Genomic DNA, 26532 nt, shown 5'->3' with positions numbered 1-26532 from the left:
AGGCGTGCGTGGCACGTGCACCGTGGCGCTTTCAATCAGGCGCCAATGCCAATGCTCCTCCCTTCTCGGTGACTCACGATGCTGGAGACACCACTCAGCTTAGCCGACGTCGTCTGCCTCATCCGGGCTGCTGCTGTGGTGATCACATTTGAAATTCAGAATGCCCAGCTGCTTGCTGCGGCTAGGAGGGGGTGTCGCTCGAATGCCGAAAAATACGACGTCGATGCAGTCAGCAACAGCATCAATTCATTTGACAGTTGCCCGCGCCTTCCCCCCCGGTTCCTGCATCTCAAGCCTTTTACTGTGCTGCAACCGTCCGTGCATAAAAATATTCCTGCTTTGCCGTAAGCCTGCGCTGCGGAAATAGAAAGGTCCCGTAGCAGCCACAGAGAACATGCACCTACGCCCACACCGCTCGTCCCTTGCATTAGACCCCCAAAATGACTTGACTGGACTGGGACTTTTTACTGCAACCCCTCGCCGGTGCAGAGGAGAGTAATGAAATTGCGGCTAGCTAGACTTGGACGTGCATCCAAGGAACGGATAATGTTGGGCTATGGGGCGACAAGTGGGCAGTGCGACGACGGGAACAAGTCGTGAAAGTGGGAGATGCAACACGCAAGGGGAGGGAGGGAGGGTGTGGCCGCCGCACGCACCGCGCGAATTCGAAGCCGGGGCTGCTTTTTTTTGCTTGCCCATCTCGCAGCGAACGCATGGACGCGCCAAACGGACAACTTCTTTTGATTACCAGCCCAGGCCATGCGGGGGGCGACGACGAAAGAAGCAACGAAAGGTAACATTGCATTGATCCATAAACAATGTGAACAGGAAAAAAGCAAATCGCCGTTGGTGGCGTCGAGGCATTGGAAGGGAGGGCAGCAAACATCAGGAGATGATGGGGCCCGAGCTGAGCTGAGAACAGCCAGCCAGCCAGCCAGCCAGCAAATCCACGCTCCACCCTGCCGGCATCGTCTGATTGCGACGGGGGTCACGCACGCCCTATCCTCACCCAAGCCTATCGCGTCCGAAAGAATTCGGAATCCCAAGGGCTGCAGTAACGATGACAATCCCATGCGTGTGTGTGTTTTTTTTTTTTTTTTGGTTGTTGGTGGGCTGAGCCCACAACCATATACAAACAAAAATACGCCGGACAAGTCAGCCCCATGGGCCATGATGGTGGCTTGGGTCCCGGTCCGGTCTAGTCGGGCGGGTGGGCAGGGGGGTCCTTGCTGCTTGCAGGAAAGCCTCCAATCCATCAACTAAGATGCTCGCCCGCAGCAGCCAATCTCAATATCGGACAGGGAGGCAGAGGGCGTGCGAGACTGAAAGTTTTTCCTCCTCAATACGCTATTGTCAACAAGGGCCGAATCGGACCAGCGAGCCAGCGACGCCCGAGTCCGCCGAACCCCTCAATTGCCCAAGGCAGCACCCAGCTCACCTAGCGAAGCCACAGTGATGGAAGAATGAGAACATCACTGTGCATCAAGTTGAGGAGCAATGAATGGTATGTAGATAAGAACTGTTTCTTTCTTTATCGTCGCCCGTAATGACACGTTTTATCCTAAAAGACCAAAGGAAAGTGGTATAATGTAGAACAAAAGGAAATCGGAATTTTGTTGCCAAAAGGTGAGAGGGGAAATACAAGAGAACGCCAGATGCCCAAAATAAAAACGCAAAAACTCCATATCCAAGCCTGGATACATATCCCACCAGGAAAAGAAAAAAAAAGACTGTCCAAAAAAATGCTAAAAAAAACACTTGCCACCGATATATGCGCAGTTCCAAAAACCAACCCAATCCGAAAAAAAAAAAAGAGAGACGCTAACCTGGGGAGATAATATGTTAATGAAAGAAGAAGATGTGTGCCGAATAAAAGTGCAGAAAATAAGGCAAAGAAAGAAAAAAAACCAATTTGTGTGGCGGTCAAAGTCCAAACTCTTTGTGACCCCTCCAACGCCTTCGCTGAGCCCAAAACGCTACAGATAACAAAGGAAAAGAAAAAGACGAGGACATAGGAAAGATGGGTGCATGCTCAGGCCTACCCCCTTTACCGCGACTGGAAGGCGGCGGCCAGGCGGTTGAAGATGTGAGGCCTCGGCTTCTCGGCGGCGGGGACGGCCTTCTGCTGGTAGCTGGGGCTGTCGGCGACGGCCTCCTCGGCGCCGCAGTAGACGTACGAGGGGGCCTGGTGGTCCTCGGGCGTCGTGGCGCGGCTGCTGTGCGAGGGCGGCGAGTCGCCCTGCGAGTCGGACGGGCTCTGCGAGTAGGTGAGGCTGGGCGGGTAGGGCGAGATGGAGCGCGAGCGGGCCGAGGCGTTGCTGCTGGCGGCCGACACGTCCGAGGCGTTGCTGTCGGAGCGGCCCGAGCGGGTCGAGGCCGAGTAGATGCTGCTCGGCGGCGACGACGACAGCTCGGCGGCGGCGGCGGCGGCGGTAGCCTTGGCCTGCTCGTACTTGCGGCGCTGGCGGCGGGCGAAGCGGTCGGCGGCGTCCCTGCGGATGGGGGCCAGGAAGGGCTCGAACTCGCGTATCAGGTCCGACTCCTCGATCCTCAGGTCCCAGCACAGGAGCGAGAGGAGCTGGCGCTCCATCTCGTTGACCTCGGCGGTCCGGAAGCTGAAGTCGGCGACGATGCCGGAGCCGGCCTCGGTCGGGGTCAGGACAGGGACGTAGGTGTAGCGGGCCCAATGCTTGTTCTTGGGCGAGCTGTCGTTGAGGTACTTGGCGGACAGGATCAGGGTGGCCAGGAAGATGCGGTGAGGGGTGCTTTTGCGACCCGTGGCGTGGGGCTGCAGGCGCGCCTTGAGGCGGGTCAGGTAGACGAGCGAGGACATGAGCGTGGGCACCTGCACGTTGGAGCAGACGACGAGGTGGGTGATGAACTCCTTGAGGGTCGGGATCGGGCCCTCGTCGACCTCAGCGGGCTCGGACGATCGCTTACCGGACGGTGCCGGGGCGTCACAAGCGATGACCTCGTTCGTCCTGTTGGCCAGGTGCTCGATCATGGCTTCGGTCACGGGGCTGTAAACAAAGGTGTCGAGAGCAGCGGCGTCGAGCTCCACCGGGCTCATCTGGGTAAAAGTCGGATCCATGCTGTAGTTGCTGAGTTGGGACGAGTAGACGCTGGAAGACATGTTGTAGTATGATGCTGTTGCTGCAGACATGTCTGAAGGTCTGGGTGGTGGGAGAATAAGTATCTGCGGGGGTAGGCAGGTACTCCAGGTGGACAGACAAAGATCTTGTTGTATGATAAACAAGAAGCGATGAATGAATGGGAATGTCTGTCCGGATGAGGATGAGGCTGGAAATGAGATTGGATGGGAAAGTCAAAGGAATCTATCGCCTTTATGTTTCTTCCAGTCGAGGCCCTTTGTGTGCAGAGGAGAATGGCCTTGCTTGCTTGCGCTTTGTCCCGTCTATTCAAGCGGCGCGGCGAAGTCCAATTGTGGGCTGTCAAGGGGGGGAGGCGTGCCGAGGAGGGGCGTGGGGTCGGGCTGGCAGGGAGTGTGCAGGGGGGGTGCTGCAGGGAGCAGGGGGCGGGATGGGCGTGTTCGGAAAACTGGGGAAAGGGAGGCGTGGGCTCTGGAATGGGAGGGGGGCAAGAGACAAAATGCTCTGGCAGGGTTGGGTGGCAGGTGGGGTGGCGCTGGCACTCAAATGGGGCCTTGTCTCTCAACCCAAAGGCTTGGAATGGATCAAAGAGGCAGCTGGGATTCGTCACTTGCTGACGCCGGAGACCACGAGGCTGAATGTAAGGCGTGACGTTGGCGGGCCGGGGTCTTATTTCACAGGACAAAAAGTCAAAGGCCGGCAGATGGACGGGCCGGTCTCTTCACGGTGCCTGGTGTTGCACAGGCTGTCGCTGGATAGGTTTGTGGTTAATAGTGCGGACCTGGCTTTTTTTTTTTTCCTTTTTTTGGCGAGGGGCGTTTTCGTTCGCCCAGGGCAAGAAGTCAAATCAGTCAAGGGGCCTGGATCAATCTCGGGATCGCGGGGATCGCGGGATCGAGAGAGGTGTGTGTTTTGGGGGGGGGCTTGGGCCGGCGTTTTTGGATGACAAAGAACACGGCCTGGAACTCCCGGGCAGGATCTCTGGGCGCAACACTTGCGAAGCTGGCAGGGCAGGCAGGCTAGAGGGACGTAGCTGATGCTTCTTCCGCGGCGGCCTTGTGGCAACGAGCGCGAGTCGATCAAAAGTCTCGGGTTGACGCGGCGTGGGTCAAGCGGGGGGTTCTGGACTGGGTTTGGGCGCTGGACGCTTTGTGTGGCTGAGCGGCTGTCGTTCGGGGCGAGCGATTGGCTAGGGTCGGGCAACAATGGAGGTTGTCGGATCGATGTCTTCCCACGTGATATTCAAAAGGCAAGCGACAGGAAACAGCGAAGGTGATGGTTTTGGTGTAGTGATGATTGTACAAAACGAGATGGTTGCCACGAAGCAGAGTCGAGCGCTTTTGTCTTGGTCAAGAAGCCCACGAGCGTAGTAAGATTGAGGCCGCTGCTGCTTGCTGTTTGCGCTGCTGTTGCTACTGCAGCTGCAGTTGAGGCCAGCAGGTCCCAGTAATTGGCGCGACCACTAAGACGGGAAGCAGAGTCAGCGAATGCAGCCCGGCATCAGTGGTCAAGCCCAGCCGGGTCCACAATTATGTGGGTCGGCTGGTGACTTGCACAGTGGTGACAACAGCGCTTGTCTTGGGGCTTGGCGGGCTTTACAGTGCACGTACCAACTGTTTGGGCGCAAAGGAGAGCCTGGAACACCAGCGAAGGAAGTCCAAAGGAGCCCGAGTAAGAAAAGGCAGCCAGGCCAAGACACAACGACGGATCCGGGAAATGCCGCCGAGTCCGACCCTAGAGGATGCTTGTGGCGACCTCAAAAATAGCGGGCGGCGAAAAGCAGCCGGCAGTTGAGGACGAGGATGGCAAGTTGATTTGCGAACCCCCAGAAGAGCCGTGTGCTTTTTTGGGGCGGGCGACGGGGGCCTGCACCGGGAGGCGACGGTCCGGGATGCTGGATGTGCAGCCGTATGCTGTTTTTAGAGGGGCCGTGCGGGCGGACTGGGGATTGCAGCCAGGCGAGTTGTAGTAAAAAGGAGAGCTGGGAGCAAAAATTGGTGCGAACTGCCACGGCAGAGACCCTAGAAAGAGTGCAACGAGGCGAGGAGTCCCTTTTTCAACAAGTGAGGCGATGACGGTTGTCGTGATGCCGGATGACCGTTTCCAGGTCACAAGCAGCAAGATGGACGAACACGTTGGCGCCAAGATGTGGTTCAGTGCTGATTTTTTGGTTGTGGTTGCTTTCGGACAGCTGCGTCGAGAGCGGGTCGGTCGTCTCAGGACGAGGCCGATTAAAATCGGTTGCGAATTAAAAGAATAGGTAAGGCAATCGACAGTCCCGGACTGGTCTATGCAAAATAAACAATTGACGATTATGCGAGGTTGCAGAAGGGCGGACGGGAGACTCGTCAAGGTGCGTCGGCTTCGGTCAACGAACGATGGCACAACAAAAGACAAGGCAAAAATCTCAGCCCACTCAATAATAACAATAATGCGCTGTTGTATGGTGACGTGCGAGATAGTCGTGCCGAACGGTCCAGATTTCAATGCTATCCCGAGACTCGAGGGATGGATGCAAAACCGGTTGCTCCAAGTGTAAATAGATTAATCCTCAAAGTCGGGAAGGGAAAAAAAAAAAAAAAGGGAGGTCCGGCAGATGGTGTCGAAACTCATTTCCTCAAACACAGACACGATAGAGCGAAGGCCGCGATTCTTTATTCTTCTGTCTCGGCCCTGCTGTCCGCCCGTCTTTTTTTGTCCTCCTGCGCGCTTGTTTCTGTTCAGTCATCTCGTGGCAGCCCCAATCAACCTCCATCCAGGTCCGATCGGCCGTCTTCGTTGCCGCTGCCGCCGGCCAATTCACCCTTGCAGCGTCAAACGGGCAGCCTACCAGCCAGCCCGACGCTGGCCTGTGCCGCCCGTCAAGACGTTGTGCGGTGGTGCACAGCCCCTCCTCGCCGGGACTCAAACGCGCGGGTTCTCGCAGCGCGTGTGGGCTTTTGTGGGAGTTTGGGCGTCGGGAATTGGAGCAAGGGGCCAGACGCTTGGGTTTCTGGAAATCTCGTGTCGCCGACGCTCGACTGGCTGTGGTTGCTTCTTGGACTGGTGGGGGTGGGTTGGGCAAAACGGAAGTCGACAGGGGTCCTGTCGTCAAGAAAGGCAGCCGATTGATTGACTGGCTCCTGCATGCGCGTGTATGTGTGTCTGTGGTCCATGAAAATGGGAGAGGCAAAGGTCCTGTGTGGAACGGCTCAGGAGGGCGAGCGATAATCAAAACCACACCCACACACACGCATGCAGGGCCTCCAATTGGCGCTTCTTCGACGAGAGACGTGGAAACATGAAACAGACTGTCCAGAACCGCCCTCCTGCGTCTACACCTATTTCGCAGATGCGGCTGCCACTGGGCGCCAGAGTGCCATTGGGCTTTCTTGGAGCCTGTCGAGCATGGTGTGCGTGTCCGTGCTGGGGTTTTTTTTTTTTTGGTGCGACTTGCAGCATCGAGACGACGAGGCTCATCAATTCGAGGCACAGCCAAGGCGGCCGCTACAACCAGTCGTTTAGGTGTGGGGTTTCGGCCACCTATCGAGCGAAGGCACTTGCGTGCACATCGTCACGAGAAAGACAAAAAACGGTTGGGTTGGGCAGGATCGGTTGGTTGGCCCACAGGGCATATCCCTCGCCCTGCTGCGGTGTGCGCTGTTGCTTTCCTCGCCATGGCACCACGCCAATTCTCTTGGGTCGAGTACGTGTCGGCGCGGGTTTGGGCCGTCGTGGCTCCTTAGTCTCGTGGTGCTGGTCTGGTCGCCCCCTTCTAACTTGCCATGAGACTCCACATGGGCGCGCAGTGCGTGCATGGCGCGCGGTGTGCAGTAATCTCGACAATGGCTGAGCGACGGGCAAAATACGACCATGGCCGCATCAGAAGCGGCCAATAATGGCTGTGTGGGCGGTTGCTCTAATTGTTTACAACATGTCGTCTTTTTTTTTTCCTCTTGCTGATTTTGCTTATCCTCATCGCCCGCGGCTCGATTCGACCCCATTTTTGACATGTCATCGGGACTAACTAACATAGGCTTGTTCTGTGCCTGGCCGCCCCAAACTTGTCGACTGACGCCAACCCTTTCCCGCATCTGTCTATTGTTCCGAGCCTGACGACCAAGAGCACGTCTCGCAAGGCTGGTCTCTTGCGTTAGCCTGCCGGTTTTCGGTCCCCGGAATGTAAAGCAGCTAGCTTATCAACGCTTCGCTTCCAAATTCCGCTCCTGTTTAGTCACGCCCGAGCTGAGGAGCCTCCCTCCGCTGGTGCCCTCTGCCTTTTTGCTTGCTCATCGACCCGGCGTCGCTCTGGCCCTCAGCTCCCGCGGCCAGGCCGAGTCCGAGCGTCCACCACCAGCTAGCACGGCTAGAAATCTTGTCCCGCACGGCACGGCAACATGGCTCTAGGTACATGGAGATGCACTTGGCAATAATGCGCCGCGCCTAGGCGCCCCCGGGGGTCGGGAGGAGACGTGTAAAGATGCGCTAGCCTTGCACTGGGACCAGCCAGGCCTGTGGTGGGCTCAATGCCATATTCAGGAGGAGAGCCGACTCAACTCCACAGGGTAAGCTACCCCCTGGCTGGCTGGAAGCGTTAGGGCTGGACGTTGCGCCCTGGTCGTAACAAACTCCCACTTTCACACTTTTTGGTCCGCGGTCGCCAATGCCGTCGACTCGTGCGCCAAGGAAGGAGGCTCTTCGCTTCAAGTTCCCGGGGCGAGAGGACGTGCCGCGGGCAAGAGTGGAACGGACAGTGGGAAAGAAGTCGAGAAAAGAAGAAAAAGAAGGCATCGCCACCCCCAGACAATGCGTTTCTCGAAATAAACCTGCCAAAAACCCTGGGTGCCGGGGAAGGCTGACGGGCAAAAGATGGGATCATTGGTAAGTTCGGAAAGCTAGGGTGGGATCGCGACGGGCAAATGTGGGGGCATGGCATGCGATCCCCATTACCCCCCTGCTTTGAAGGACGGATATAGACTCGCTTGGCGGCATCGTTATGGATCGATAACCCCATGCCAGGGATTAGCTGGCTACCTCAACCCGTCCGATAGCGCGAGGGCGTCTATCAGAAGAAGGCTGTCTACTCTCGTGCCGGCGGCAGCGGAGCTGCAAGCTGCCCTTGTTTGCCACTGGGAGCTAAGAGTTGGGATAGCTCGTCGCTCCCTGAGACTGAAGGGCAAACAAACAGGCCGGGAATAGACTCGAGCTCGAGGAGTTTGTCCGGTGGCTAGTTTGGCAGGCGGCCCCACGTATAATTGTTTAGGTTTTTTTTTTTGGACTGGGAGGGCTAAGGCAGCGCGCGGCACCTGCTTGACGTTTGCTGATGGCTCCAAACGCCACGGGCAGTCTTTCTGCAGGTCCGATGCAAGGGGAAACTCGACGCTGCTGCTTCGCGGTCCGCGTTCGGCTCCAAATTCCACACAACCGACCCCCTCCCGGCTTGAACGAACCATCCCAGCCAGGCGGATACGCATCCGGAGTAAAGAACGCTTGGGCGTTCCGAGGCATGAATGGTAGACACAAAGCCACAACGAGTAAAGGGATCCGCGCCCAGGAACGGGCTCTTCCGAGCCTGCATTTTCGTCCTTCTTGGGAGCCTCTTTCCAAATCCAGAGTCGCGGATCGTCGCATGGATTTTATTTTTTTCCCTTTTGCCTCCCCGCCTACGTTTCACCAATGAGGGGCGGGCCAGGATCAACAAGCGTTCGCCCGCGACGTGATTGGGCCCCGGTGCGGAAGAGGGTGTGGGATTATCAGCCTGGCCCACAGGCCGTGCCACCCTTGAGCTAGACTCCACTATTTTGCCCCTTAAACCTAGGGATTGGCAGCAAGCCGCACGCCCTCCCCGCGAGGAGGGAACCTGGAATGATAGGCCGCGGGAGGACAACAAGACGTGACCTTGGTCGTTTTTAGGAAAGATCTCCATAGACGGGGGCTGGGCGGTGGAAGATTTGCTGCCCAGGCATGACCTCGGTGCCGGAAAACAAGTGACAGGCCAATGCTAAGCAATCAGCCTTGAGAGCTTACCTTTGGTGAGGACGGGTGGCGGGCATAAGCTTGTAGATGGAATCAAGACTCAGTTTGCGCACACCCCAATAGACCATGGATAATGCCTTGACGCGACTGCCATTCCCAACCATACGTCAACTTTCCTCAGAAGCCAACCCTATTATGCTGCGCCCTATCTGGGAAAACGGCCATCAGGGCAAAAGTCTTGGGAGCGGGATAAACTCGCCACACAAAGACGTGGCCGAACCTGGGTGTCGGGCAGGGGCAGAAAAAAAAACATGAGAGGAGAGAGAGCATGTGGATGGAAGCAATTGTTGCACACCGCCAAATAGCAACGGGCCATTGTGAGCCTCTCAAATGTCGGTCGAAGAAGAGAAGGGGGCTGGGTGACCTGCACGCAAGACGATGGCCAACAAAGCCGCGACTATGAAAGCAAAACAAACGAAACCCTCACCCCCTATTCCGTGGCAGATGCCGATTGAACCAGCACCAGCCGCGGGAACCGGCGCGCGGCCCCGCTCGCGGCGGCAGCAAGCCCCCCCCTTTGGAATGCGTCGACGACAGCCAATCAATGCGAAAAAGCCGCTCTGCCGGCCATGCCCGACCCCCTGTGCTTCTTGTCCGCGGGGGGACGACGTGTGGCTGTGTGGCTGTGGTGGTCGGAACGGAAAAGTGGCGCCGGGCAACCTTTTTTCCCCCTTCCTCCCTCTGGAATTCTAGGCCCCCAGATCGACATGCCGCCCTGCCCTCTAATTGGCCAGCCGCGCGGTGAAACAATGAAACAAGCAGGAGGGGCGCGCCCGAGCCAATGGGAGGCCGCCATCGCCGTGAGTACGCCTGGTGGCTCAAACAGCTTGATAGAAAAAGGGGAGGGGGGGGGGGATGAGGGGTTGCAGATCACGGGCGACGGCGAGGGGGCGCAATCCAAGACAATTTGCAACCGATGTGGATGCCGCAATGCCACGCGGCGAGAGCTAACAGCCACACGGTTCTACCACGGTTGCGATAAGAGCATGCAGGCAACCGGCGGGGCAGGCTTTATAGTTCGTATCACTTGGTGGTGTAGGTACCAGGTGTGACTGCGGCAGGTTTTGCGGCAGAGACAGGCAGGGCCACAGCCCTCGATCTCGACGGCGTAACGGTCAGGATGACGGCCTGTGCTCACGGGGGCTCCGGTCGTGCGGTGGTGCGGTCGGCGTCACCCACCGACTGGCATGTGCTGTGGTGCATCCCTCGGGATTTTTTTATTTATTGTTTTTGACCATGAATGATAGATATGGGAGGTATTCGAGGGAGTCTGGGATGGAGCGGGGATTAACCACCACACTTCATTCCGCCATCGTCATCGTCACCGTCAATTCCCCGCCGTGGCTCCTCCGGTGGGTGTTTGTCTAGTAATCCGTCCTCCGGGCCCGAAACCCCGCCCGTTGGGCTAGTAAGAGAGAGGGGAAGAGTAAGGGGCATGCTGTCCTTGTTTGCGTGTTTTTTCTTTGTCGCCGCCATGCGCCCACGTTGCAGCCTTTCCTCGATGAGACGGAAGAGCGACCGTGACCCGGCTCCCACGCAGTTGCGGCGCCTGCATGACTGCCCGGCGGCCCCCCTTTACCGCCCGTATCGAATATGGTGGTTGGCCCCGCGGGCTGCCAGCGATCCCTGCTCCTTGCCCCTCCCGATGGTGGCAGAAAAGGAGGGGGCCTAGAACAAGAAACCAACAAGTCGGGAGATGAGTCAGAACGGCTGCGTTGGGTAGAAAGGGGATCACGTAGCTGTGTCGCCGTGTTAGTGTGCATATGCAACCGCCTGCTGGCAAGATCCCGAGGCCGGCCATCGTGTCTTACTAGGCTGGAAGATGGAGCAGACAGGTGACGCAATTGGGGATCCGTCGGGACGAGGCTTACAATACCCTAACCCGCAAGCGTCGATCCTGACGCCAGCAGATACGATGCATTAGCCACAGCCTCTTGCGCGGACACAGCTGGCCAGTTGTGGCTTGGCAGCGGCCAATCTCGCTATTAAATCTCCTGCCGACCGCCCTTTGAAGAGGAGGCAGCCGACCGGCAGGCGGAGCTCAGCTCGAAAGGCAACGCCTACGGCGGCCCGTGACGACTCCTCTGCCCTCCCCCATCTCGTATTTGCAGGCCTGTCCAATCTCCCATTGACGCCGACACGGCAATTGCACATTTCCGCAGGCGCGCACAAGCACAAAGGCACAAGGAAACGAAATGAACAAGCCATATACTGTACCGTACCGACCAATGGATCAATGACAAGCCTCCTCCCGCCCCCGAAAATAGCCCACGGGCCGCGGCATGTAACCCACGGCGGGCGTCTCAGTGCATAGTAAACCCCCGGCCCGCCCAGCGACCCATGATAGGTTGGCTTAGACGCCACGATGGGCTGGCAGTAGCAGAAGGCGCACGAGTCGGTACTGTAGCATTGTAGCACTGTACACCTAACCCGCCGCTAAATCGAGAAGCTTCAATGGCACGCGACACAGCGAGATGGAACGCAAGCGATGATCGCCGCCAGTCCAGCGAACGGCAAATCGTTTTCAGGGCACACCGCGGACATTTTCGTCACAGAGAAAATCAAACAGCCGAACTAACGTGTTATCCGCTCGGCGTGGACAGCAAATCGCAGAGCCTCAAAAGGTCTGAGCGCAATTGAGAAGACCAACCCCATTTCCAAAACTCGCACGCCCTCTCCCAGGAGACCCGTCAGCGTCTCACCAGTCCCCGGACCCAGGCCTCGCCGGTGGGGGCCAAGGCTGTCATGGTCTGGCCCTGGGACTGGAGCCCACAAAGGGAAGCCCTCACAGGGCCAATCAATCCTCACACGTCGGCTCTGCCTCGTCTTGCATGTGCATTGGCCCACTCGCTTCTTCAGCCTCCAAAAGATGCAGATACTAAGTACAGTAGGGTAGGTTGGGTATTTCTGCGTGGCCGTGTTTTCGTCCATGGCTTAGCTCCGCTCCGCTTCCGGGCACGCAGCGAGAAAAAAAAAAAAAAAAATTTTTTGGGGTAGGACGACGGGATGAGCCTCAAGCGGGCTATAGCGCTTTGCTGCATGCATTCCAATCATTGGCTTTGATGGCCTACCCAGGACACCACCACCACAGCCGGCGACCGCCCGAGGCGCGGATGTGCTCGGATGCAACCGTCCCTTTCGCACCCAACCCAAACTTGACCGAACACGCCGAGACACATACGGGTGCCGTCTTTGGGGGCGGCCGGGTTTCACCACCAGCCCGCCCGCCCACCGCCTTCATGCCCTTGTTCGCCCCGCCGCCCCCATCATCAACAGTGGCCGGTAGTAATGTCCCGTCAAGCAATAGTCAGCTCCTCATTCCATGTTGGACGCGCACCCGTGCGTGTGTCTCTCTCTTTTGTGCCAGCCACGCCCTCCACAACACCCCTAAACATTCCAGCCCATGGCACAGCAGCCGCAAATGTGCCCACCAACCCCTACCCCCGATGTCAGGGCGTAGGGCGTTTAAGACCATGTCGTCCCGTTGTCGGCGAATCGCTTCCCCTCTCCCTACCCCCACCCCCTCCCAGCCCAAATACATGCCCGCCAGCCTGCTGCTAGAATGTAGACGGTCTTATATACTGGCCACCCCCTCTCGTTTTCTGTTGCCGCCACCAATTCTGCATCCCCGCTCCCGTTCCCGTGTCCTTGATCCTCCCGCCCCCCCGGCGGCGGCCGCCGCTCTCGGCTGCGGCGTGTGTAATTTCGGCAAAGCAGTCTGACGTCTTTCTTTTCCACCTGCCGTCGTGTAACTTGGGATGAGGAAATTCGGCGGCTGGAGGCCGGCGTGCTTGTAAATGGGGGATGGTGTATGCACAGCGATAATCAAGTTGATACAGGAACCGGCGCCGACGGGCTCGTCGGGGATGCGGGAGCAGTTCCGTGATGCTGAACTCAAGCCCCTGAAGGGGTTTACACCTTTCTGGAAAAGAGTCGCCCTCAAACAGCGCAGTTTGATCCCCAATAACATTGAATGTATCTAATAAAGTATGGTTTCTCCCGCGCTATTTGAACCATGTCGTATAGCCAGTCCTGCGGTCGCGCATTTTGCCCCTCAAAGAATCGACCGAGGAAAGTCGACTGTAAAAGAATACGCAGTGAACGGCACGCTATGAACCCGCGTTGCGTATTGACATGCCGTAGGGGGCCAGACACGTCATCGCGCCTCGCACAGGCGCAAGAAAGCACGGGAACCTTTGGTGAAGTTACCAAGAACCCCATGTACGCTAGGCGGACGCAGCGCAAAAGGCATTGCCAGGTTCCAAGAAGCACATGGCGGAGCAAACTCACAAGAAACATCAACCAGGTCAAGGCGGTGGGCAGATTCATCGTCGCCAAACAGGATAATTGCAAAGCCCGAGTTCAGTCCACCCCCCCAAAGGTTTTCCAGAGCCTCCCCGTCCTGCGCCTTCCGTCTAGTCGAGTACATAAGTGCTGCGTACATTTTGATTCGTGACAAATGTGATAAAGGCGAGGGGGAGAAGAGGAGTACGGTCGTGTGCCAAAGGACCTTATGAGCGAGCTCTGGATGCCGGCTACAAGAAAATGGGCATGTCGAGACGTATGCAAGAGCGCCTTGCCTTGCCCAAGCACCGCCCACAGGAGATTGGCTGCTTGGGCATATGGTGCCGTCGCATGGCCGCCTCGACCCCACGTCTAATCAACCTCCGATCCGGGACTGGAATAGGATAATACTTCGTTACTCCCTCGGCCCAAGCCGACCTCAACCCTGGTATAGACAGCCGAGAATCTGGGTTGATAAGCTCGAAGCACACCAAGGATGGTATCCTCAGTCAAAGTTCGTCATCCCATTGCAGAGCCGCCAAGCAAGATTTGGGTCACAGCTCGAAGCGCGCATTCACGCGAGGGCGACAGCCATGGAATAGGAACGCCCCGAGAAGTGGTTGGCATTGAACAACAAAGATGATAAAAAACAGACAAGTTTTAATGCAATGTAATCGGCGAGGGGGGAATCATTGATGCATCAGAGCGCGTTATCCCACCCAGGTAAGGAAACAGTAATGGCAGGGAAACCGCGCAGCCAACTATCCTGGAAAAGCAGACACAAAACAAGACTGTAAGCATGTCCTTTTAAGTCGTGCTCCTCAGATACATCTGCGAGTAAATCACAGGACGCGGTCGAGGTGAGATCTCGTGGCCTTCGCTACAGCTACTACGGTCGGCGTCGTGCTAGATTCCTGGACCAGTGTCTAGCGATATCGGGGAGAGGGGTTCGTCGGTGGCGCGACGCGGGCGGCAACTGATCAAAGACGGGGTATCAAGACTAATGACGGTAGCCGTTGGAGGCGTGGCCCGAGCGCTGCGGAGGATCGTAGTCCTCAAAGTATGGGTGGTTGCAGGCCTGCTTGGCCGAGATGCGGCCGGCCGGGTCGTAGGCAAGCATCATCTCGAGTAGGTCTAGTCCGGTTTCGTTCAGGTTCGAGCACAGCTTCTGGTTCGGGTCGCGTTGCCATTTGGGGAACGACGGCTTGAAGTCAGGGTAGATGTTCTCGTCCGTGACACTGGGCCACGTCTCCTCGGTCGGTGTTCCCAGGAGTCTGCGGTGCAGGCCCATCGCCCTTGTCAGTTCTGTCGTCGGGAAAGGGCAGGGGAGAACTCGGCCAAGACGTGGTCTCACCTGAAGATCTTGAAGATCTCGTCAATCTCGGAATCACCAGGGAACAGGGGCTTGCGCGTGCACATCTCGGCAAAAATGCAGCCGACAGACCACATGTCGACGCCCGTCGAGTACTGGCGGCCGCCGATCAAAATCTCCGGGGCACGGTACCACAGCGTCACGACCTCGTGTGTGTAAGTGCGCAGGGGCACGCCAAACGCGCGGGCGAGACCAAAATCGGCGAGCTTGAGATTGCCATCACGGTCGATGAGCAGGTTCTGCGGCTTGAGGTCGCGGTGCAGGATGCGGTGCGAATGGCAGTAGCGGGTACCCTCGCAAAGTTGGCTCATAAACTTCTTGATGATGTTCTCACCCAGGCCCAGGCGGCTCAGCTGAGAGCTGCTGCCCTCGGGCAGAGCCTTGCCACGACCGCCGTCCGACACGGGCAGAGCCTCCATGTACTTCTTGAGGTCGAGGTCGAGGAACTCCATAACGAGATAGAGTTTAGCCCCGTCGGCGTGGACGATGTTGAGTAGCTTGACGACGTTGGGGTCCCGCATTTCTTTGAGCAGGCTGATCTCCCTGATGGCCGTCGATGGCACTCCCTCGTCCTCAGCCTCGAGTCGAATTTTCTTCAGGGCCACTATACGACCCTGATTTAACAGGTCGCGGGCCTTGTAGACGACACCATACGTGCCTGCAAATTGCATGCGCCGAGCGCGGGTCGTCAGCACACCATGTGGCAAGGAAACGGCACTAAGCAGCGAGCAGGATCCAGCCCCAGAACAAGCCAGGGCCGACCACAAATCTGCACTTCGCCTTTCGGGGAAAGACAGGAGCTAAGCGGGAAAGTAGCCCACCTTCTCCGATCTTCTCCAACTTCTGGTAGTTCTCCATCACGTTTGGTTTGCCGAGTTGCAAGTGGCGGGGTGGCTGGTAGAGACGTGCGCCTGGCCTGTATTCCTCGAGGGTCTCGTCGTCGGTTTCGATGCTGTCCCTAGTATCGAAAAAGCTTCTAGGATCGCGGAGATCGCCTGTAGATCAAGACAGGGGTCAGCGAGTGCGTTCGCAAAATGCTTCCACGACAGGACGACAGAAAAACAAAAAGAAAAGAGAGCCAAGAAAAAAAGGAAAGCCAGCAAAGCGCCGGGCGAGAGCAAGCATCAAAGCCATAGGGGAACACGCAGGGTGAAGTGAAGGGCTCTGGACCTGTTGGACGGCACGGTTTTGGAGGGCAAAGAATCGGGGACGGTGGGCAAGTGGATCGGCGTCGGGTCAAATGGGTTTCGGCGTTTTCGAGATCGGTTTTTAGGAGGGATGGTCGCTGCGGTCTGGTGTTGAGCGGTATAGAGGACAGGGAGGAGTGGAATTTGGGTGTCGTGGAGCCTCGAGCCGCAACGAGGGGCAACCAGAAGCGCGACGCGGGGGAGGATTGGGTCAATCGAGCGACGCGACGCCAATTCCCGAGTGGGCAAAAAACAAGGGTCGGGGACAAATGAGCGTGCGCGAGGAGCTGCCCGCAGAAAAAGAGAGGCGAGTGCAAAAACAAAAGTCGCGGGCAGCGCGGCACAGGACGCTGGAGATTACGAACGGAAGTTCATGTCGTGGTCGACCATGACGACGGACTCTGGCATTGGGGCGTAAACAGGCGCAAATGAAGGACAAGTAAAAAAAAACAAAGCACGGCGACTGGTGCCGCAAGATCGGATCGAGGCGGCCTGGGTGATGCTTGATGGCTTGGCGGTTGGCGGGCTCGAAGCCAGCACGAGCTAGGTTGTTTTGGTGCAATGTGGGCTGGTAGTGTTGTGGTAAACAGACGGCAGCAGGGATTGCTTGGTCCTTCAGCTCTGAGCTGAGCATGCTGAGGTCGTCGTTGTTGCTTCTGATTGGCTTGCCTTTCTTTGGCTCATTCCCACAGCAGCAGGCGGGGACGGATGGGGCCCACTATTTGCTATCGTGACCTTATCGCATCCGCCCCTCCTTCGGTTCCCAGTCGGTCTAGGGAGGTCTCTCTGGTGACTCTGTTGCTGGATCAGGTCCCATGCATATGTCACGGCAACGGTGTTGCTTGAAAGACCGCTATACAAGAAATAGAATTCGAACAGACGGAGTCTTTACGAGGGTGGGTAGAGGCAGCTGTTGCCCAATGCGCCCCATGATTTGCGCCTTGGTGGGGGTTCTGGGTGCTGACCTGAGACCTGTGATGATGGCCTCTAGTGAGCCTCCAAGGTCTAACCAGCCTGCAAGAGAAGTGCTGTGGCTGCTGAGCCGAGCCGCTCCCACTAGTCACCATGACCATCAACCTCACCGAACTAGACGCCCACGAGCAGCCCTCGGACCGCATGCGCGCGATATGGAAGTCGTACGCCCGCGCCGAGCCCGCAGACATCGTCGCCAGGGGTGATGTAGACGACCTGGCCGAGCCCCAAAAGGCCGCCGACTTTGTCCTGTGCGCCACGCTTCCCGCCCAGACCCTGACCGAGGGCTTCAGACACCTCGACCCAGCCGCGGAGCCTGTGGCCGACGACAGCCCCGTCTACCACCACCCGCTGCTGCCGGGTCTCCTGATCTTCCCGTCCGTCGTGCCGCCGCAGCTGCAGAGGACCTTGCTCGACAAGCTCGTCCACCGCGACCTCAGCGCCCCCAAGCACCAGAACAACCTGCACCTGCACTACGACGTGCCGTACCCGCCGTCACAAAGCAGGCTAGCTGAGGGACAGCAACAAGAAGCAGACGATGACGAAGCAAGCGCCTCCTTCTTCACCTACGACCCCGACTCTCTAGCCACCCCCTTGTTCCAGCCCAAGGACCCAGCCGTGCACAAGCCCCTGACGGTGCGGCGCGTGCTGGACCGGCGCCTGCACTGGGTGACGCTGGGCGGGCAGTACGACTGGACGAACCGCGTTTACCCAGACGGCGGCACCAGCCCGCCCGCCTTCCCCCGCGACGTCGCCGCCTTCCTCGAGACCGTGTTTCCGGACACGCTCGCCCAGGCCGCCATCGTCAACTTCTACTCGCCCGGGGACACCATGATGATGCACCGCGACGTGTCCGAGGAGACCGACAAGGGCCTCGTCAGCATCAGCCTCGGCTGCGACGGCCTCTTCATGATCGCCCCGAGCGACCTCGGTGGGGACCCCGAGGCGGCGCCCCGGGACGCCGGCTCCAAGGAGTACCTCCTGCTCAGGCTCAGATCCGGCGACGCCATATACATGACCAAGGAGTCTAGATATGCCTGGCACGGCGTGCCCAAGGTGCTAAAGGGTACCTGTCCACCGCATCTGGAAGACTGGCCAGCCGGGGCTGCGGACGATGGCGAGGGTGCAAGATTCCAAGCATGGCGTGGGTGGATGAAGACAAAGAGGATCAATTTGAACGTTCGCCAGATGAGAGGCTGATGGTTGGGTAGTCTGCTCTGTCTGTGTGGCCACCCGATAATGTGATCAACTGTCGGGGTACCTCGACCGTAAAAACCCGTGGCGCTCTCACTCTCTCCTCTCACTCTCTCCTCTGCTGTACTGTCGCGTTGCCGGTGCCCGCCTCGCCTGTAGCGCCCTGGTGTCTCTCGACTCCCCCATTTCCAGTCCCTTTCGACTTCTGCACCCCCGAATCGTTCCGCCTCACATCCAGTGTTTAACTTCCCTCGGCCTCAGCCTCTTTGGCTCGCCTTCTCCCCTAGGATCCCACATACCCAATGCCTCTCAACTCCCCAAATCCATGCCTGTCTCGGCTCTCGCATAATTGATGCCTCTCGACTGCCATATCTCGACCCCCTCTCCCCTCTCGACTTCCGCTCCCCCGAGTCGTTCCGCCTCACATATACCCAATCCCCTCGACTCCCATGTCCTCGATGCGCCGTCTCCCGTACTCCTCATGCCTTCCCGAAATCACGTGCCGACTCGCCTCCTTCCCCGTGCTTGTACTCCTCATGGCTTGATATCCATCCCCGCCTTTCTCCCTTGTACTGATTGGTCTCTGATCCCGTGGCCCCGGTGCCTCTCGACTCCCATGTTCGAATTCCCCTCGACTCCTCGATCTCTCATGTCCCTCTGGTCTGCCTATCCACTGCCTATCTACTGCTTATCGACTCTCATTTCCTCTGATCCGCTGGTATCCCACATGCCCAATTCCGCAAACAAGTCTCCTGCACCAGCGCCATATCCACACAAAAAGATGGTCGTCGTCGTCGCGCGGCAAATGAAGTTGTTCACAAGGTCAGTAATATGCCCAAACGCAAATGGAAGAAGGGAAAAGGGCAAGGACGTACGCGGCTCGCGAGCCGCCTCGCCTGAGGTTGCTGGTCTATCCGGGTGGTCGTCGGCCGTGAAAGCTGTCGGGCCGTCGGTCGGCCGTGAAAATGGCCGTCGTCGGCACCCGGCGAGAGACGTCGTGCGCAAAGTTAGCAGTATGTCCAGACGGGGATGGAAGAAGGGAAAGGGAGGGGACTTACGCGGCTCGCGAGCCGCCTCGCCTGGGGTTCCCGATGTATCCGGGTCGTCGATCGGTCGGTCGTCGTTCGGGTGCTATGCCGGGCTGGGAGCCCTCTTTGGATCAGTGTAGCAGCAGGGAAACAGACGACGGCACTGGCCGAACAAGGGGGTGGAGAGGGAGTTCATCTTAGCTTTAGGTCACCAACACTGCGTAGAAGTGTGAACTCGTCGCTGGTGTGATCTCCCCGGCGCGAAACGTGACACAGTCGAGAGAAGTTTGGTATGGCGGTATCATCTCCGCGCGTGCCTCCCCGGCGATGGAAGCATGTCCAGTCGGGAGAAGTTTGGTATGGCGGTTCGTCTCCGCCCAGCCTGCCCGGCGCGTAAACCAAGCAACAGTCGACAGGGGGTTCCTACCGTTTTCCTTCGGGTGGCGGTGACAGTTGCCTTTGCTGTGTCGGGGCAACAAGCAGCGAGGGCCCGCGGGTGGTGCCAACGCCTGTCGGGATCCGGTACTTTCCTTCCCATCACCCTCAAGTCACCTACACAGTTCAGTTGTAAAGGCGGGCCTTTTAACGACATATCCAAGGTCGCCTGTAGATATATATATTAGCGGAATACAGAATACTTGATATAGAAGAGGAACGGGGCCGGAGCAGATTGTTGCAGAAGAAGATCGATCACTCATCGTGTCCTGGCACGGTGGTATGCTTGTCGTCAAGAAGAATGCGGAGGTGATGGCTTCGACTCAACGTCTAGACCATGTCTGCAATGTCGGCGCTGCTGCGATCCGTCGCCTGACGACGGCGGAAGGCAGGGTGAATGTCGGCCCGAGTGTGCTGGACTCGTTGCAGTTCGAACGTCCCCGCGATGTCGCCACTAGACGTGTGCTCCGAAGAGCGCCCGCGTCGTGGTTCCTCCACCGGAGGGATGCTCGCAGTTGGCTCCTCTTCTCGCAAGCGCCGTACCATGGCGAGAAAGCGCTCAGACATTGGCAGGTCGCTTTCGCTACCGTATCGTCCGTACTTTTCGACTCGCTCGGGTTGTCGCCAGAACAGAGGCCATTCCCAGATGCTGGCTCCCAAAGCCGCTCGTAGGTTGGCCGTTCTAGAACCGAGATCCCATGGGTTGCCGTCGTAGATGAAGTACCGAAGTTCCTTTCCCCAAGGGGCCGACTTCACCAGCGCAAAGTGGTGCTTGTGTCGATACTTCGAGTGCTCCATATGGACGCTGTTGTTGACTCCGAGATACTTCCACTGCATGCAGACGTTGTACCACCCATGGTACACGACCAAAAAGCCAGAAGCCAGAGCGCATACCCCGAGCGGTATAGCGTCTCTGGATTCTTGGAGGGCGAAAGAAATGATGCAGCAGCAGAGGCAGAAGGCGGCGTCAATAACCATGCTGGCGAGCAGCAACAAGTAAGGCTTGATGCTGTCCAGCCAAATCGGGATGAAGGTCCACTGTGCCACGTTCGAGTCAGCGTTGCGATGTTGGATGTGAATAGGTGGCCAGAATGGGTATGATCGCTTGATGGGGAGGGAGGTGGCGCGAACAAAGATTGACCAGTTCATGGGAAGATGACTAGGAAGAAGAGAGGGAAGGGGAAGATAGAAAGTAGGAAGGGACAAGAATGTGGTAACTTACGTGGCAGAAGTGATCGTAGAGGGGAAGGTGTCCGCGCATCCAGAATGCTGTCTTGGCGCAGTACATCCGATCTCCAAGCCGAAGCTCGGGGGTCGGGCAATTGCCGCGGTCGCAGAATCGAGGTCGATCCCGGCCGCCTAGGCTTTCGTCAAGGTAGGCAAGGGCCCAGAGCCCTACCCTCGTACCGGCTTCCTCCTTCCAACGGCGGGAGGACTGCATGATTCGTTTGTTGCGATGGGCTCTGTCGAGCCTACGCCGTCCACGGTCAGGCAGGTTGCCGCGTACGATGGCAGCTGTCCAGGTTCCAAGCGTGTAAAGGTGCAAGCACCCCAGCATTACCAGAATCGCGATCCCGGCCCACTTCTTCTTCTCGTTGTCACGCAGCCCGAAGAACGCGCGACGCTCTGGAGGATAGACCATCGTCAACCCTGGAAAGTAGAAGAAGTAGGACGTTAGCATAGTAAAGTAGGATAGGGTATTGGTAGGTACATAGACGAGGATGAAGGAAAGGAGCAGGAAGAACAACAGGAACAGGAAGAACAACAGGAACAGGAAGAACAACAGGAACAGGAAGAACAACAGGAACAGGAAGAACAACAGGAGCAGCAATAGGATGGAGGACGATGGAAAGGGATGGGACGGGAATGCGGTGCCACATGGTCAACTCACAGGCGAACCTATATCCGATGGTCCAAGCAGTCGCCGCCAGGTAGGTCAAGTAGCCTGGGGCGAGGAGGACGCCAGGTGACATCGCCCACAGCCACATCGCGATCTCCCACGCGGTCGCCAGAACGCCGCACCCCTCCAAAAGAGGCGCCATCTTCTTCGATGCCAAAAGACACCGCGTCCGCTGACGTCGCAGTTGTCGAGATCCGTCGCCGTGTCGCTCGCGTTGATGATCCGGGGTGTCGAACCGTGGAAAGACGAACAACTGGCAGGGTAATATTAGCAATACCGAAAGAGATTTTGACTTACTTTATTCTGTTATTTGACACAGCGGTGCACTGATCGATAGAAGCTATCGTAGTTGGAGGGAGAAAGGAGAGGAAAGAAAACAAAACAAGAAGCCCGAGGGGAGGCTTTAAATACAGCGAGCCCAGCAGCCCGGAGGCCCACTGGCAACCAGCGGGGCAGTGCAACGAGTGTGTGTTGAAGGAAGGTGCTGGCAGAAAACGCGTCTTCCCTCCTGAAAGGAAAGAGCGCTCTGGGGGATGGGTGCGTGTTGGTGCCGTCATCGATCGGATGTTGGATGGCCATGGGAGTTGGGAAGGTGCGAGGGTGGTATGGAGTACTCAACATACACACTGGACCCCTAGAGCCTGAGAAGAGCCCCGTGTCATTTTCAATATGTGTCGAGGCTGCATCGTACATTCCCTTGGGTGGCCTCTGCCAGTCAGGAAGGACAGGGCACTGGTGCGGACAAGCGTATCCGCTTGGCTAGGTAGGTAGGTATCCAACAACCTCCCCATCTCACATGTCGCCCCAGCGATCTCTCAGCGGCCCTCAGCAATACCTACCCGCCCCGCTGCCGATCCAGCGCACTCATCCAACGTCAAAAAAGCGCTCAGGCGCGGGGGTCGCCTTGTATATGCCGATTCCGTAAGTCACGATTTCCGTTCGTCCCGTGCTCTAGTGCTTCTTTCTAATGGGCGTGGCGTATCTCCCTCGGTGGGACTGCCATCTTTTTTGTGCTCCGCGTTGGCTTTGCAAAGCTCAGGACAAAGCCCGTCTAATTACCTTGTTCCCGGCGCCGGAATCGATCCCAGCCCCTAATTGACGTCAACAATAGGTACGTACCTAGCAGTGTTTGCTGCGAGCGCACCAAGGGGCTTCCTCAGGAACAGGAACTGATGTCGAACCCTTGTCGACTTGCAGGCCGCGCACTCTGGATGGGACCTTGTTGAATCATACGCAGCCCACTGGGGTCTACCCCTAGTTTAGGGGGTTGGTGATTTATGCCGCAATCGGGCTACGATTATGACGTTGATGAGCTCGCGAGCCAGTTCTACCAATACCCCTTTCATAAATAATTGAGAGGCTGCTTCCCGGGGCCTTCCACGTTTTGAAAATACTTCCTGCAGGGGCCAAATAGTTTGAAGGCGGGAAATTTACGGGTTGGGGTGAATGACGGGACATACAGACATGGAAGCACCAACGAATGGACTTGCCACTAAAGCGCAGCGGACAGCCCCTTCGATCACGATCTCTGGTCAAACTATGAGCCATTTCAGGGCAAGGGCGCAGCTGCCTTTGTAAACCGCGTCGATCGAGATGAACGGAAAGGACAGGGTGGCGTCTCTGAAGGCGCACAAGATGCACTCGGCTGTGCGGGTTCGCACGATCGCGATTTCCAAAGCCAACACGAGGTCTCGTCACTGCCAACAGTGATGGATGCATGATCACCTCGCATCCTTCACAATCACGGAAGCCATCGTCGGCATACTACTGAATCGGCGACGAGCATGGCGGCCAAAAGAATTTCTCGGGCGCCCTCTTATTACCCCTGCTAACTCGCGTATCTCCGGTAATGGTGGCATCCTTGTTCTCTGATCCTGGGAGACCGCCAAGCAGAAGGATCGGGAAAGGGACGAGAAAATGTATGGAGCTCGTCGCAGAGCTTCCAGCTGACGGCAATGTGGCCACGGATGGTATGAGACTTCTCCTTGGCGGATCGAGGCCGATTGTCTGTGGCGTGAAGTCCCCTAGCTGTGGCAGAGGCCGGTATTGGGGCCGAAGGCGGCCGGCCTGTCTCAGCCATGGTCTTCCAAAAGCAGCCCTACTGGTCTGTGATCTGCTTGTTAGTCATAAGTGCCAAAATCGACGACATGTATGGGCTCGTGTGCTTTTGGGCGTCGCGCGAAATGACGCCAGCGAGAAGGGGAGAGATTCGTCCAGTTTGGCGGGATAAATTGTCTTTGGGTAAAACTAACGTCGGCGATGATGGCATTGGCGTTGTCGTCGTGGTCGAAGGCGTCGCGGAAGCTTGTCGAGTGGACGAAAGCACCGAGCCCGTAACTCCACAGCCTTGTGCCGACGGCGGAGTTAAGGGTGCTGGCGGCGGTGGCGACCGGAGATTGGTCCACCGGAAAGTAAAACCGGCACTCTCCATCGTCATCGGCCAAGATCACCTGACTAGACAGGTTGAAGACGTGAGATTAAGGTTAAGGTTAACGGGGGGCGGGTGCAGTGGAGTTGGTCGGTTCACCAGCCTCCATGGTGGGACGCAGGGAGCCAGCCACCCGGGCAGCACGTTGTGGACCGTTGACAGCGTGCGAGCTAATCCGCCATCGTGGATTTACACGAAATTCTGTGTCACCAAGGCGCAACCAGACGCCGCCCGGGCTGCTCAGCACGTCCAAAGACAGAAAAGCATGGAGATATCAGCACCGTCATTACGTTTACGGAATGTTTAGCAGGACGTTCCTTCTTCGTTCTATTTACTCTTCACTACTCTTGTGCTTGGTCTTCACTCATATTCGCCAGCCTCGTCTCCCCCGTGCCAGTGCGTCACTTTCTCCGTTACTTTCAGATTCCTGTGGCTCCAACTGTGCCATGAGCTGAAGCCGTATCTATAATTATCCATGCTCTTTCTCCTACAGTCACCGATACACTTTACCTTCCGTGACCTGTTAAAGCTTATGCCCAACTGCCTCCCGAATGGCTGGGACTATACAGACATCCTTTTATCGATGGCAAAACCTTTTAAGAGTGGGACAGGAGCCCACAGTCAGATAGGCTTTGCCAGAGCGCCCGTTCGAGTACAAGAAGGGGCCGTCTCTCCAGCCAGGAGCCAGGAACTCTTTAGAATCCTGGCTTCATACATACTACTTTTGCAGACCAGCAGACCACCAGATCAACAGACTAGCAGACCAACAGCCCAGCAGCAATACACCAGACCAGAGTCGCTATCAAGACCAGAGTCGCCGTTCCTACCACAAGCAACTACCAACATACCACAGCCAAGATGCAGTTCACTACCCTGCTCGCTGTCGTCGTGGCTTCTGCCCAGCTGATCATGGCTGCTCCCGTCGAGGCGACCATCGAGACTGCCACGCAGCTCGCTACTACTACATCTGTTTCTCCTTCTACTGCCGCCGCTACCTCTGCTGCTGTCGTCACGACGTGGCCTTACTTTATCAAGAACATCAATTCTGCACTGTCATCTTCCTCTTCTGCATCCACATCTACTTCTCCCACGAGCTCTGCCGCTGCCGTCACCCAGCAGGCCGCCGTCCAGCAGCGTGGCGTCGACCACGGCAAGAAGCTGACGGACTACCTCGACTACTCCACAAGCAAGGAGGACAAGCTCCCAGAGTGCTGCAAGAAGTGCATGATCGAGACCTCTGGCAGGGGAGGCACCTTCGGCCTGACCGTCAACGTCGGTGAGACGACGATGGGTGACTTCTGCAACTACGAGATCCGCACCAGCACCTGGCTGCGCGATCAGGTCCTGCCGTGCACAAACAACGCATGCGCCTTCGACTACGAGGGCACGACTGCAGCCTCCCAGAAGTGGATGGGCAACGTTTGTCCTGGCAAATACGGCAACTAAACAACAACACATCACAAAAAAACTGGCAGATTCCTGTATGAAAGGAGGAAAGATTTTGGGGTTCATTTTTCAGTTTCTTGTTTCTTGTTGCGTTTGTTTTATTCTGTTTTCATTTTTAGTATTATTTCCTGTTTCCGTTCCTGTTCTTTTCCCCACGTTATATTAAAAAAAGAAAAAAAAGAAAAAAGCAGAAAAGAAGAAAAAAAGAGGCTGAGATTTGTCGGGTTGATTCGCGGAGTTGTGGTGTTTTTTTTTTTTATTATACGCCGGCGTCTGAACGATATATACCTGACTGTTTACCGATTACCATAAGTGCATTTCGCTTTTTGCTAGTGTGGCGCATTTGGTTCTAAACAGTTTCGAGTCGAGAAGCTCCCAGGTTCAATTCCTGGTGCTGCAGGCGACTTACCTTTTCGCCCTTTTTTTTCTTCTAAGCAACATCCAGTCTTGTCCTTTTTCTATCGCTTTTAACAACAGTAATAGTATCGATGCTTCCACGCACTCCCATCCTTAAAAATGCAAAGCCCACTGCGTCACTCTAGCCGGCGCTAAACTCGTCAAATGCCTCCGCCAAACCAACTACCACCACAACAGCCCGCCGCCCGATTCGATCCGGGCGTAGGCGCGACTGGGCAGCCCCATATGGATGTCGCATGTCGAGATGAGCAACGACGGCTGGCAGCAGCCGGCACGGGGGAGGTGACGTGGTGGTAGAATGATCATGGAAGCTGAGCGGTCGAATCTGAAAGACTCCATCCTCGGCGGGCCCAAACCGAAAAGGAGAGCAGGGGCGGAGCGCGCCAGGACGGAGTCGAAGACTGGGTAACGATGAAAGCTTAAAAGCGCGAAGGCGCGACGCCGGTGATGGAGAGCCAGCCGCTGCGAGGTTGGAAGGTATCACTTGATCATCGTTCCACGTCTTCGAAGACCGCGTACAGGGGTTTTCTGGGGCGCAGTTGAGATCCAGCCCCGAGGCCAACAAGGTGCGCCAGCGCCTAGCCATCAAGGTTCTCGACCCGGGATTTGCCATCCAGGTCCTCAACCCAAAGGCACTTGAAATGCGTATGGCCATCAAGGTACCAAAGGCATAGAAATGGCGGAGGAGGAAGAAAAAAACGCGAGGTGATCATTTCCAGGTTGACCCGTAGAACTGTCAAAGGC

General features: G+C 57.1%; 10 protein-coding genes across 10 annotated transcripts; 5 read left to right on the top strand and 5 right to left on the bottom strand.

Moving 5' to 3' along the window:
- Positions 1 to 1487: 1487 nt before the first annotated feature.
- On the bottom strand, positions 1488 to 6369 carry GGTG_07523 (PHO85 cyclin-1). Its single transcript, XM_009225347.1, has 2 exons — positions 4721 to 6369; positions 1488 to 4572 (listed from the first exon to the last, which is right to left on the bottom strand). Exon 2 carries the CDS (start codon positions 3161 to 3163, stop codon positions 2048 to 2050), a length of 1116 nt encoding a protein of 371 aa, XP_009223611.1. The 5' UTR covers positions 3164 to 4572; positions 4721 to 6369; the 3' UTR covers positions 1488 to 2047.
- A 397-nt stretch (positions 6370 to 6766) lies between these two features.
- On the top strand, positions 6767 to 7246 carry GGTG_07522 (hypothetical protein; the record flags this gene model as incomplete). The annotated part of the gene is made up of 2 exons (XM_009225346.1): positions 6767 to 6795; positions 7126 to 7246. 2 exons carry the CDS (start codon positions 6767 to 6769, stop codon positions 7244 to 7246), a joined length of 150 nt encoding a protein of 49 aa, XP_009223610.1.
- Positions 7247 to 7958: 712 nt separating this feature from the next.
- Positions 7959 to 8320, top strand: GGTG_07521 (hypothetical protein; the record flags this gene model as incomplete). Its single annotated transcript, XM_009225345.1, has 2 exons — positions 7959 to 7970; positions 8141 to 8320. 2 exons carry the CDS (start codon positions 7959 to 7961, stop codon positions 8318 to 8320), a joined length of 192 nt encoding a protein of 63 aa, XP_009223609.1.
- A 3379-nt stretch (positions 8321 to 11699) lies between these two features.
- GGTG_07520 (hypothetical protein) lies at positions 11700 to 12056 on the bottom strand (the record flags this gene model as incomplete). Its single annotated transcript, XM_009225344.1, has 1 exon — positions 11700 to 12056. One exon carries the CDS (start codon positions 12054 to 12056, stop codon positions 11700 to 11702), a length of 357 nt encoding a protein of 118 aa, XP_009223608.1.
- A 1383-nt stretch (positions 12057 to 13439) lies between these two features.
- Positions 13440 to 16530, bottom strand: GGTG_07519 (CMGC/CDK/CDC2 protein kinase). The gene is made up of 4 exons (XM_009225343.1): positions 15952 to 16530; positions 15603 to 15776; positions 14764 to 15439; positions 13440 to 14683 (listed from the first exon to the last, which is right to left on the bottom strand). Exons 2-4 carry the CDS (start codon positions 15637 to 15639, stop codon positions 14410 to 14412), a joined length of 987 nt encoding a protein of 328 aa, XP_009223607.1. The 5' UTR covers positions 15640 to 15776; positions 15952 to 16530; the 3' UTR covers positions 13440 to 14409.
- Positions 16531 to 17033: 503 nt separating this feature from the next.
- GGTG_07518 (oxidoreductase) lies at positions 17034 to 18140 on the top strand (the record flags this gene model as incomplete). The annotated part of the gene is made up of 1 exon (XM_009225342.1): positions 17034 to 18140. The coding sequence occupies one exon, from the start codon at positions 17034 to 17036 to the stop codon at positions 18138 to 18140; it is 1107 nt and encodes a 368-aa protein (XP_009223606.1).
- A 775-nt stretch (positions 18141 to 18915) lies between these two features.
- GGTG_07517 (hypothetical protein) lies at positions 18916 to 19812 on the top strand (the record flags this gene model as incomplete). The annotated part of the gene is made up of 1 exon (XM_009225341.1): positions 18916 to 19812. One exon carries the CDS (start codon positions 18916 to 18918, stop codon positions 19300 to 19302), a length of 387 nt encoding a protein of 128 aa, XP_009223605.1. The 3' UTR covers positions 19303 to 19812.
- A 115-nt stretch (positions 19813 to 19927) lies between these two features.
- Positions 19928 to 21570, bottom strand: GGTG_07516 (hypothetical protein; the record flags this gene model as incomplete). Its single annotated transcript, XM_009225340.1, has 3 exons — positions 19928 to 20635; positions 21159 to 21247; positions 21489 to 21570. The coding sequence occupies 3 exons, from the start codon at positions 21568 to 21570 to the stop codon at positions 19928 to 19930; spliced, it is 879 nt and encodes a 292-aa protein (XP_009223604.1).
- A 1691-nt stretch (positions 21571 to 23261) lies between these two features.
- GGTG_07515 (hypothetical protein) lies at positions 23262 to 24402 on the bottom strand (the record flags this gene model as incomplete). The annotated part of the gene is made up of 3 exons (XM_009225339.1): positions 23262 to 23603; positions 23750 to 23951; positions 24290 to 24402. The coding sequence occupies 3 exons, from the start codon at positions 24400 to 24402 to the stop codon at positions 23262 to 23264; spliced, it is 657 nt and encodes a 218-aa protein (XP_009223603.1).
- Positions 24403 to 24783: 381 nt separating this feature from the next.
- Positions 24784 to 26462, top strand: GGTG_07514 (hypothetical protein; the record flags this gene model as incomplete). Its single annotated transcript, XM_009225338.1, has 2 exons — positions 24784 to 25344; positions 26310 to 26462. The coding sequence occupies 2 exons, from the start codon at positions 24784 to 24786 to the stop codon at positions 26460 to 26462; spliced, it is 714 nt and encodes a 237-aa protein (XP_009223602.1).
- Between the last annotated feature and the right edge of the window lie 70 nt (positions 26463 to 26532).

This window comes from Gaeumannomyces tritici, assembly GCF_000145635.1.
Source record: "Gaeumannomyces tritici R3-111a-1 unplaced genomic scaffold supercont2.4, whole genome shotgun sequence".
In the NCBI taxonomy this organism is placed as follows: domain Eukaryota; kingdom Fungi; phylum Ascomycota; class Sordariomycetes; order Magnaporthales; family Magnaporthaceae; genus Gaeumannomyces; species Gaeumannomyces tritici.
The sequence above is the reverse complement of the archived record's forward strand: the minus strand, read 5'-3'. Positions and strand labels throughout refer to the sequence as shown.